General features: G+C 43.6%; 1 protein-coding gene across 2 annotated transcripts in view; it reads left to right on the top strand.

Moving 5' to 3' along the window:
- The window catches only part of EMB1441 (zinc knuckle (CCHC-type) family protein), a 74,657-nt gene that overhangs the window by 40,038 nt on the left and 22,568 nt on the right, over positions 1-12,051 (top strand). Inside the window, exons 1-6 of one of the 2 annotated variants that reach the window (XM_086504137.1) lie at positions 4,818-4,929; positions 5,790-5,853; positions 6,453-6,549; positions 7,291-7,415; positions 11,192-11,744; positions 11,829-12,014. In XM_086504137.1, the coding sequence (XP_086360263.1) occupies positions 6,541-6,549; positions 7,291-7,415; positions 11,192-11,744; positions 11,829-12,014 (873 nt within the window). In that variant the 5' untranslated portion in view covers positions 4,818-4,929; positions 5,790-5,853; positions 6,453-6,540. Of the gene's footprint in view, positions 1-4,816; positions 4,930-5,789; positions 5,854-6,452; positions 6,550-7,290; positions 7,416-11,191; positions 11,745-11,828; positions 12,015-12,051 lie in introns of those variants that run through there. The other variant, XM_086504136.1, reaches the window with a different exon arrangement.

Raw genomic sequence — 12,051 nt, forward strand, 5'->3', positions numbered from 1 at the left:
CTCTATAGGAGGGGCGGCTACCTCCGCTCGAATAATCGCATGTGGTACAGAGGCCTTGGCTCTAATCATCCGGGATATCATAAATACCAAGGGTCTCTCCATGTTCCTCCAACTGTCATGATTCACGGATGTTCCCCAAACTTGGACCCCATAAAGCATAGCTGAAGCAACCAAAGTATCAAAGAGCCATAGTTTGTTCGTGGTTCTTGAAACTGAACCTGCGAACACATCCTCTCTAGCCCTCCTAATGCTACATAGGCTCTGGATAGTCTAGTCTCTGTTGCTCTCCTCAGGGTAAACCTCGGTCCCGTGAATACCACCCCCAGATATGTATATTCATCTGTGTACTCCACAGTGTCCTGGCCATATACGAGTGTAGGTGCCGATCTCTTGACCCACTGTCGTGTGGTGTTAAACACCATAACCTTGGTTTTACCAAGGTTCACAGACAGTCCACTATCCTCTGCAAAGTTATGCAATGCATCCAAATGTCTTTGCATGCCCTCTGGCGACTCTGACATTAACACAATATCATCAGCATATAATAATAAAGGGATCCATGTCCCTGCCAGCTGAGCGCCTCTGTCACCCTCTCTGTCAATGTAGTCAGAGACCTCATCTACATACATACCAAAAAGTGTAGGGGACAAAGGACACCCCTGTTTCACTCCAATAGTGGAATGAACAATGTCAGAAATCCCCTCAGGAGTGCGTACCTGGCCAGTCACTGAGCCGTATAAAGCCATGATCCCCCATATGATCTTTGTGGGTACTCCCAACTTCAGTAGCCTGTGCATCAATCTGGCCCTCGGCACTGTGTCAAATGCCTTGCGGAAGTCCACAAAGCAACAATACATCCGTCTCCCATGTGCCCGACCCTCCTCAATAATGGCTCTGAGTGTAAGAATATGGTCCAAAGTGGAGAAACCCCTCCTGAATCCAGCCTGCCCTGCTGCTCGTATGCCCTCACTTTCTGCCCATTTACTCAGTTGCGGTTCAAGAATGGATGCATACAACCGTGCCAATGTGTGCCCTATCATAATAGTACGGTAGTTCCCCGGTACCGTGGGGTCCCCTGCCTTGAAAAGAGGTACAATAGTAGATAATCTCCAGGACTCGGGTAGTCCCTCACACATGACACGGTTAAACAACCACGCAAGAACCTCTGACAGTAAATCTCTAGCATGTATCAAGTGCTCTGCCACCAAACCATCATGATCATATGCTCTTCTAGTCCTCATCCTGTCAATGGCGTTCTTCACCATCTCAGTGGTAAAGAAGTTACTAGTGGCTGGACATGGCTCTAGAGGGTTTGGTAATGGTGGTTGCCCAGGTACTGTATATAATGATGCTGCATATTGACCCCAAATCTCGGGAGAGGTAATCACTGGAGGAGGTGAGTGCTCATGGAAGAGACGCCAGGCCTCACCTGAATCTCGGCTCAAAAAGAGCTGATACAAATCACGTTCCATCTGGGCTAAAAAGGCCCGCTTCTTCCGTCGCACTAAACGCCGAAGGGCAATCCGAGACTGTCTATATGTAATGACTCCAAGTATAAGCTCGCTCTGAATCTGAACTCTCATCTCTCTGCACTCCTCATCATACCAACTATTCTGAGGCATGTTCCCAGAACGTCTTCTCTGATCTGGTTGAGTGTGTGGGTATGCCTCTCTTGCTGCCCCATGCAAGATCTCCGTCAATAAAGTGGTGATCTCCTCCACTGTATATACAGGCTCGGCTGCCCCCATCTGTTTGTAAATCTCTTCCACATATACTGAATCTGTCTCTGGTGTAAAAGTATACCGTGTGTGTGCAGTCCTCCATGGTGTCTGAGAGACACTATACTGGAAAGAGACTGAAAAAGTCAGGAGAGCATGGTCCACTGCTACTCCAACAGGCCTAGGGCCCACACTGAGATCTTGAATATGAGAGATGAAGCTCGGTGAAGTCATGACATAGTCCACTGTACAGGCCCCATGTCTGTGTGGAAAGCATGTGAATCCCCCAGACGAAGGAAAAATCTCTAGACCATTAAGTATGGCCAGACCATGCGTAGTTGTCATCTCCATGGGATATCTCCCATACTCTGTGTGCTCTTTATCCTGTGAGTGTTTGTTCCCATCCGCGATATATCCATCTCTCTAAGCATCTCCTCCGAGGTATCATAAAATACCGTTTGGGAGTTGGCCGTCCTGGCATTAAAGTCTCCCAAGAGAATGATATCTCCATCTCTAGAGAACTCCCATATGTCATCATCACGTATAGAGAAAGGGGATTGCCCTCTAGGTGAGGTATAGACTGATGTGCTAGGAGGGGGAAAGTAACATATAGCAATGTATAAGAATCTGCCTGTCTCAGCTCTCAGTCTCACCCACATGTATCTCGCCTGGTCATCTCTCCGGACAATCTGTAATAGCGGCTGTAACTTTTCCTTGAATAAGACTGCTACCCCTCCTGAACCTCGACTTCCATTCTGGGATCTAGCGTCTGGCCGACAAGCGGTCTCCCATAAATAGCCAGTCACACTTGGCATCAACTGTCCAAATTTTTGATGTGTCTCCGAGTAAAAGACAATGTCTCTATCTCTGAAGCTATCTTCAAAGGCACCCACATCCAGCCTATATGATCCATTACAATTCCATGCCGCCATCCGGAGTGTGGTCCCATATGTCTCGCACCGTCATGCTGTGCGTTTTTCCAAAACCACTACTTTCCCTCCTCTGTAAAAGGCAATTTTTCCCTTCTCTCTTGCTGCCTTGATCTCTGGCATCAACTCTTGCATATGTGCTATTTGTGCTAAAGTAAGGTCATCCCCCATAAATATACTAGTTTTCTTAAGTGCTTGTCTCTCTTCAGGAATTCCTTCCTTGTTTCCAAAGTCGGGAAACGCAAAATAAGTGCTTTCTCTTTGACGTTTCCCTTCTCATCCACTCCCTTCTTTCCTACTCTCCAAGCACATGTGTGCATAGGTTCCGGGATGCCCATGCACTGCAAGAGTTCCTTCACTTCGTCTTCTACATTTTCGGTGTCTTTGATACCAGTAATACGCACATGGAGGGCTCTAGTCCTCCTCTTCTATTCCTCCTCAATGGTCATATTGATGATGGTAGAAGTCTGTGCGGCTTCTGGCATCCGGGCCTTTCCTTTCTTTGCACCTTCAATCCATTTTTCTGCTTCGCCCATGAGGAAGCCTCTTTCGAGTTTAGTTCTTCCCCTTCGCGCAGAGTTTTCACCTGCTCCTTAATATCTTCGACCTCCTTTAACATCGAGGGCTGATTTCCCCCTTCCGTTTTGGGCATAATTTTGCACGCTGCAAGTTCCCCTTTAAGCTCTTCAATCACTGCATCTTTTTCCTTCATGCACTTTTCCACATTGGTTTTCCAAGATTCAAAGCTTGCAATTGCCTCATCCAACTTTTTCTGCATAATACATTCCATTACATTCACTTCTGCCCACATTAGAGCTTGCATCTCCCCTTTCACAGATAGATACATCTCATCATGCTTACCAAGCATCGCTTTATCGAATTCTTTCCTCATATCTGCATACATAGAATTCTTATAACTCTCTACGTTTGCGTACATCTCTTTCCTGATGTCATCTCTCATAAAGTTGAGCTCAGATTTAATCATCACTTGAACCCTCTCCATCATTAAATCATCTTGGATTCTGACGGTTTTCCCTGCCCGCAATGAGCTTGGCGAGAGTATGCTATCTCTGTTCCTCCGCTTGAATGTCGCTTTCATTTTTTGTGGCGTGGTGAAGCCACTTGCATCACCATCCTCGGCTGGTGGGTCCATCCGAGAGAGAAGAACAAAGCGAGCACTGAGTCAAGGCCCTCACCAGCTGAGGTTTGGCCTCCGCCCTGGTTGGCCTTGCCCTCGTCACCAAGTCGTAGCCCTCGTCCTGGCTGACTTGACTGCTCTCGTCCTCGCCCTGGCACTGGTCTCGTCTGGTCGCCCTTGGCTCTTCTAGCCCTCTTCCTTGGTAGGCTGCTAGCTCTCGCCCTTGGCACAGCTCGCCCTCGTCCTTCAGAGGTTAGGGCCCTCGTCCTCGCCCTTGGCAAGCTGCTCGCCCCCTTGACACAGGACCAGCAGCTTGACCAGGTCCACCTGCTCGCCCTCGACCAGGTCCAGCAGCTTGCCCCACCTTCGACCAGCAGCTTGCCCTCGTCCCTCGTCCAGCAGAGAGAGAGCTCGACGAGCTTGTCCTTCGTCCAGCAAGGCAGCGCGAGAGGTTTTGACTCAGCCTGCTCGCCTTCACCTCAGTCTCCTCCCCTCAGACATCTCGTCCTCGTCAGCCTGCTCGCCACAAAATGCTCGCCCTCCTCAGTCTGCTCGCCCTGGTCCAGCTGCTCGCCTCGGGCTGCTCGCCCTCGCCTCAGGCTGCTTGGAGAGAGGGGGAGAGGGAGAGAGCCTTGTAGACTCTAGAGTCTAGACTGACGATGCTAGATCTTGAGAGTCAAGACTCGACACTCGAGGGGTAGAGCTTGAGCTTTGGCCCTTGAAAGCTTCTGTGCGTTGTGAAGATAAGGGGTGGGGGGAAGGGCAATTAATAAGGGGGAGCCTCACAAGATAAAGCACATAAATCTGAAAATCTGCCCATTCCCAGCCGTTCCTGGCTGGCCATTCCTATACCAAATGCCTGTCCGGAACGTCTGGCCGTTCCAGACCATGAAACCCCTCCGGAACGCCGTTCCGGCGTTCCCAGCCCACAGGGTGGCGTTTCCCGGTAACTATGTATTAAAGGTTGCATAGTTTTTTGCAAGTTATGCTTGAATGATAATGACTCATTACGTTAAACATATTCATTGCAGACCTATGTATTCAAGCTAATGAAGAGTAGTGGAGTCACAGAATCTGGTGAGAGCGAGAAGGTCTTGTTGCTCATCGAAAGTGGAACACGACTGCATACGACTGCGTTTGCCAGGTAAATCTTACTTGCACCATTCAAAACATGTATTTGATAGCTTGCTTGGATAATTGAGGTCTTTTCTGGATCATGACTTTTTTGCATCTGGACGATGTTAGTTCAATAGAATGCTTAAGTTTTTGTCATTATTTGAATGGGTTTGTCATGGCATAGAAGCACAAAGTTGAGGGGAAAGCACACGACACATTGATTTTGCTTGGGACTGAAGATAGTGAAGGCCAAATATTAAGTTTGATGTTGATGCTTGTAGCTGAATGTTATTTTCCTACTAACAATGATAATGTTTTAAAGCATGTGAATTTGCAGCATTTTACAAGGATAATAAATTTTTTACTAGATCAATACCTTCACTTATGACCTTTCAATCTTCATAATCATGGGTGGGACTCTTTTCATGAGTGTTTTACAAACTTTTAGTCAAACTATCTGGAGTTGTTCTATCCATGGATCTTTACCACCTTCTTGAGTGCTCAAGACCCTGGAGCATACAAAAAAATAGAGCTATCAATGGATAATAATGCTTGGTTTTTATTTGCTGAGGTTCCCGTTTATTTGGAGGCTGAATGATTAGGCCGTTTTACAATGTTTCCTGAAGGTGAGTTTGTGAGGCGTGTGATGTGACTTGTAACGGTGAGGTTAAAGCCCATGGCATTATGGTCAACTCTTGAGGAAGCATTATGGCAGGTCACTGCTTTAGAGGACAAGTCTTGCAAGGATATGCCGATTCTACTTGCCTCCTATTTAAATGAAAAGTGATTTTCAACTCAGGCTAGGAAATCTTGTTTGTTGACATGAAGAAAAACAGATCAAGACTGAAATTTTTGACACAAACTTCTGCGGTGTTTTTGTGCTGACAGTCAGAGAAAGTTGAGTCATACATCCTCGCCTTCACCATGAGGCATCAATTTACTGATGCACAAGGTATCTGTCACAGAGCATTACCGGTTGCTGTTGGTGCGTAGTGGGGAGCTACCAGGGGAGTGCCGTATTTCAAATTAGTGTTTCTAGCGGGTACATATTGTGCAGCATCTGTGGAAACAAAACTTAGAAGTCCATGAGTAAATGAGACTTAAAGTTTAGTTAGGTATCGGTTGACACCGTGAGCCTTCTTAACTCTTTTGAATCGATTATCTAGATTATCTTTGCTCTCATTTGCTAACTTCCTTGCAACTTAACAAGCAAACTTTACATTTGTAGATGGATAGAAATAAAAGCGTATGACTTGCCAAACTCTTAAAGTATCTAAAATGTTGCAGTAGGGTGGCTTAATGCAAAATGTACACTGAGAAGCATCATGATAGGCATGACTATAGTCATAGAGATAAAGGCAAGAGGAAGGGAAGGGTTTTTCGGTGATAAGGTCTCTTCATACTGCTGAGAAAACAGGCATTGAAAGAGTTCGTTCATTGAAGGTTTTAGATCTATTGAAAAACTGAAAAATTTGTGATATAAATACTATTGATGTGAAAGGTGAGTTTTTTAATGTGTTCGTAAATCTAAGACTTATCAACTGTTAACAGGGACAAAAGTTTAACTCCTTCAGGTTTTACGTTGAAACTGCGGAAACATATTCGAACAAGAAGACTTGAAGATGTGCAACAGTTTGGGATGGATAGGGTAACTCTTTAAAAAAATTGTTCTCACTATTTTTGTTTGATCATTTGATTTCGGATAGGAGAATTGCAAGTCTGCATTAATACGAAACATTTGTGAGCTCCAATTCGAACATTGTAATGTGAAGTAATGGCCTTGCTTGTCTTTTCCAAGATTGGAACACTCTTTGTGGGTTGAAAGGGAAACTGAGAGCATAATGTTTTCCACACATACAGGTATAGAAGTATGGAAAAAGCATGATTGTCTTCTCTGGCCTGACCATAAATAACGTTTTTGTGTTTACTGCTGTTTTGCGGTAAGATATCAAAAAGTTTCGAACCATGTCCTACGTTTAAACATTGCAAATGTAACAAATGAATTAAAATTAGCTTTTAAGCATGCAAAAGTCTATTTGTTTGGCGTCTTGCTCCTCTTTTTCGTCTTTCTTATCTACTAAGGATCTTGAAGGCACCTTATCATCATCAACAAAGACATCTAGGTTCTAACATTTGAGCACTTGAGCTTGGGATTGCATATTTATGTGTGTTGATCACGATGGGAGACTCCTCATCTGGCTGCTGTTGTTCTTGGTTTTTTATTTGGGTGGGTCAAATGTGATATCCATATCATACTCCCTTTTTTTACTATGTTTAGCAAAGAATTTCAACCATACAAGTTTGGTACAAAAATGCATGTTTTTCATTGCTGTGCTCATGTGATGGTTCTGGAAAATATGTCAATCTCTCCTTTTTTATATGCTTACAGGTCGTAGATTTTCAATTTGGCGTGGGTGAAGGGGCCTACCATATCATTTTGGAACTCTATGCACAAGGAAACATTTTGCTTACAGACAATTCCTATAATGTGCTCACACTACTTAGAACACACAGGTTTGCTCTAGGAAGTGCTGCGTCCTTTCATTTTGAACACTTTAAAATGTTTTTAAATTTTTTGTGTGAAATTTTTTAGCCCTTCATGGCATTTCAAATGTTTTGTTTATACGAAATTGAAAGTAATCTTGTCTGCCAGGGATAGATAATGAGGTTACTACTATTTCTAGGCAGGAGTTCGCTCGACATTTTTGTATTTGTTGGTATAAGAATCCCTGAAAAATGTGGGTTTGTGGGTGCTGTGCTGGCAGGGGCACAGAAAGGCCTCTGTATTAGCAAAAATTGCATTAAACACTTCTCATTATTCTTGCAGTTTTTCCATATAGCCCTTTCTTGCTTCTTATACTGTGTGCGCGAGTGCATGTTGGGGGTGATTGGTGTTTTTTCACTGCTGTTCTAGCATTTTCATCTGTCAGTGTATTTGAAGCTCGTAAAGTGCTTAGTCTACAGTATTTCTGGATGTGTTACATGCTTGTGTGCATGGTCTCTTAGCAAGTGTGTATATAAATTATTACGTGAACCAGTGATTATTTTGTGCTGATTCAACATGGGGCATGAACAACGCTCCTTTACTGTGGGAAAGATGACTTCAAGCCATCTTAAATAGTTAGATGCTGCTAAAATAATTATTTTTTCTTCTGGGGATGTCTAGTTGGAGTGCTTTTCTATAACTAAGCTCCTTGCTGAAAGGCATATTTACTGGTGATATGTCTTGCCATTGTGCCTTTAAGGTGGAAAGTGTTGCATAAGCCCTATGGATTTACCCGTGTACAAGGTGGTTCTTGCTTCATCTCAAGAGACCTCACTTTCCATCCTTTACAGGTGGAAAGCTATTCTGAATGTTTGGAATTGTATCAAAGGTCATGGCTGGTTGTAATGCCTCACAAAGAAGCTGGGATCTCTAGAAATGCAAGTTAGCTCTATTTGAGAAATGTCAAAATCAGCCTTTGGCTTTTGCACTCTGATTTTTACCTATAAAATTCGCTCAGTCCTCTGATCTACATACTCTTGTTCAATGAAGAGGCAATGAGACCACATGGATTGTTTTTTTGCAGCTTACAGGGATGGATGTGAATGGGGACAAGGTTATTTGGAGTTTCAAACGTTAGGCATGTCACCACAGCTTTGGATTTATTCCCCTTTTCTTTGAATTGAGACATGGGGAGGAGAAGAACGTTTGAGATGGACGTCGTTGAGAGGTTTTAGAAACATTGTTGGTATAAATATTTGTGGATTCCAAAAAACCCATTCCATTTCTTGGATCCATCCGATGGCCTCTAACAGCCCTTTATCTTACAGAGTGTAAGATGCGCCTTAGAGCCTAAAGTCTAGGCTAGAGAGTGCTAGTACTCCGTAGCTCTAAACCCTAAGCTAGATAGCTCTAACACTTCTAACCATAGAGTTCTTGCTTACAAGGATTATGCACAGGGATTAATTTACCTAGTCATAAAAATGGGTACTTTTATGTGAAATGTTGTGAGATATATTGTAAGAGTTTGAAGTTGCCACGAGACTGTGACACCCACTACTGCCATGTTCCAATTTACTCCTTTTGGTTTTAATTCCTAGTATCCACCAACTTATGAAGTCTTGCCAAGGGGCCTAAATGACTTTAACTGAGCCTAGCCACTTCTTTACTAGTCGGATTCCAGTGTCGATTGGCCCAACCATCTCGTGGCTGCTTGGCCTTTACTCCTGCGGGTGAAACTCTCGGCCAACGGCCGTTTCACATTGGCCATGCAATGTCCGGGCATTTGTGATTTTAACAAGAGGGTCCCAAAAATTAAATAAACATGGGGGTTTTATTCGTGTTTGCCAAGGCAAGAGCCTTCTGTACAGGAACCGGATTAGCTAATTGCTAATGCCCCACAAGTACGCACAGTTCCATCCCGAAGGATTGCGAAAACGGAGAGTTTTCTTGCGTGAAAACTCGTCCAATTCAAAAGGGAACTGTCTCATTGTTTGCGGAAGCCTCTGACAAGCATAGACGTGTTTGCTTTGCTCAAAATGATGCAAGTAGAAAATTACAGGCTACTATGTTTTTTTGCAAGTTTAGGGTTTCACACCTAAATTGCAAGGTAACGCCAGGAGCCTCGGGAAAGCCTTGGGTGCTTGTACATGACAATTTAGAGAAATTTCCCGTAAGAAATCTCGTCTAATTCAAAGGGCAAGTGACCCTACTGGTGCATGAGCTCGAGGGCTACCCGCAAGAGTGATCGGCACGCGAATCGGAGAATTACAGCTTGCTGTAGTTTTTTGCAGGTTTAGGGCTTTTACCAGTTTTGATGCCTACAGGTTCCAGGAGCTTCAAGGAAGCTACGAAATCACCGAACAGGTGTTTTACTGCAAATTGGAGGCCAAAAACAAAGATTTCAGTGTGCTGTAATTTCTCGCCAGGTTTTGTAAAGTGCTCCAAAGTGTGGTGAAAATCACCGTTTACTTGGGATTATGTCCGTGGAGACTTTTACTGTGGTTATGTTGTCGAAATTGGGTTAGAGTAGGGGAATTTCAGCCTGATAAAAGTGGGCAGCTTGTAGAAGTTTACAAGTTTTTCTCAAGTGTAATAAGAATAAAGAAATACCGAAAGGGGCGCCAGTCTTTGAGGCCAACTGGATGTCGTTGTCTGCTTGCTTGGGAGCGCTCTAACTGCCAAGCCGTGGTTTGTTTGAAGTGTTGAATTCCTGTCAAGGTTTCTTTGTGAAGTTCCTTTGTGTCGTAAAGTTCAAGTAAAGTTTATTAAGTAAATATTTGGGTGAAATCCAAAGTCTACCTGTCAAGGTTTCTTTGTGAAGTTCCTTTGTGTCGTAAAGTTCAAGTAAAGTTTATTAAGTAAATATTTGGGTGAAATCCAAAGCCCTACGGGGGTGTAAGTTTGAACCTGTTGGGTTGGGTTCAAGTCTCCCCTTAATGAAAGTGGCATCTAAAACACATCACCAACAGTTGCAACTACGACTACTTTTAGGTAAGCGTTTTAACGTTCAAGTCAAAACTGCTCTAATCATAGGAATACAATGTAAGTTTTTTTAGTAACTATCCTTTTTTTTTTGCACAAAATAGATCCTAAAATTGGCTAAAAACTGCCCAATGGGCTATATCAACCATGAGGGAGCTTGTACAAGGAGGGGAGTCTATCCCAAAATGGAAACAGATTATACAATGACTACATTAAATGGAAACTGATTATACAATGACTACGTTACAAAATTGGAAGGCGGAAGAGCCAAACATGTGGCATGTATGATGTACTGCTGGCGGAGACCGTGCTCAACTGAGAAGAAAGGTTTTGACCACCAAAGGCTAATGAAGGCTTGGCTCCGTCTCTGCAATAATATTGTTATCCGAGTGTTAGAATCAGCTCGAGCAAGAAAGACGGAGTAATCACGTTGGATGGCTTGGTCTGCCCCTCGAAGCACCGACCCCTGGGCTCTCCTCATAAACTAGATGGCAAGACTTTTGATCAGCTCCCATTGTTGCAAGAGGCCATAGCTCTGCTGAAAACTCTAGCATGTCTTTCCTGGAGCTGAATGGCCAGATCTCTCAGCTCCATCTCATAGCAAAGTGCTTGGCTGAATAGGAAATCTGATGGGTTCATTTCTTGTATCGACTCATTTTGCATTTCTTAGTTCTGGCTATAGGGATTATTAAGGCCATTTTGAGAAAGCGAACACAACAGGACTAATTGTCTCTTTTCTCCTCTTTCTCTTATCTTTCTGCTTGACGCTCTTGCATGCTTTAATAAAAATCTTCTCTAAATGTTCTGCTATAAACTTGTTCAGGGATACTGAGAAAGGAATAACAATGATGGCTCACCACCAATATCCCCTGAATAGCTGTCGATCGTGGGAAAGAACATCATTGAAAAAGCTGGAGTCCTTATTGACTGTGGTAACTGATCATGACAGTAGCGCCTTAGAAAAACTGGATAACTTAGGTTCAAAGACAAGTCAGGAAAATGAAGCAGTTGAGCAGGTGACAGTGAAAGGGAAAAAATTTGGCAGAAAAGCTGATGCAGCAAATGACAAAGACAAATACATATTAAAGAATATTGTGGGTGAAGGCTTGGGCTATGGTCCTGTTCTTAGTGAGCATATTGTCTTAGGTGCTGGGCTTCCAAAGAATTTGAAGGTGTTTTCTAAGAATGAAAAGGGGCAGCTAGTAACAATCATAGCAAAAGATACAGTAGATAAGCTTTATTCAGCTGTAGTCCAGTTTGAGGACTGGCTAGAGAGCATCATTTTTGGTGACCAGATTCCTGAAGGGTATATATTATTGCAGCAAAAAAAGGGTGGTAAGGGCTCAACTTTATCGGCTGAGGAGCAGCAGTTAAAGGTATGGAGGCATGTCCCAAAAATTTTGGAGCTGTCTGTGATCTTACAGTCTTAATGCATCACTGCTTTTGGAACTCATGGGCAGTTATATGAAGACTTTTCACCCCTCAGGCTAAATCAATGTGTCAATGGAGAGTTCCTCAAATTTACGACCTTTGATGCTGCTATGGATGAGTTTTTTAGCAAGGTGGAGGGTCAACGGGCGGAACAGCAGCGGAAAGCTCAAGAAGATTCAGCCTTTCAAAAACTAGACAAGATTCGCAAAGACCAGGTGTTCTTTTGTTCTTTAGTTTTCTGAAGGGTTGGTT

This window comes from Adiantum capillus-veneris, chromosome 28 (assembly GCF_014529385.1).
Source record: "Adiantum capillus-veneris isolate H3 chromosome 28, ASM1452938v2, whole genome shotgun sequence".
NCBI classification, from domain to species: domain Eukaryota; kingdom Viridiplantae; phylum Streptophyta; class Polypodiopsida; order Polypodiales; family Pteridaceae; genus Adiantum; species Adiantum capillus-veneris.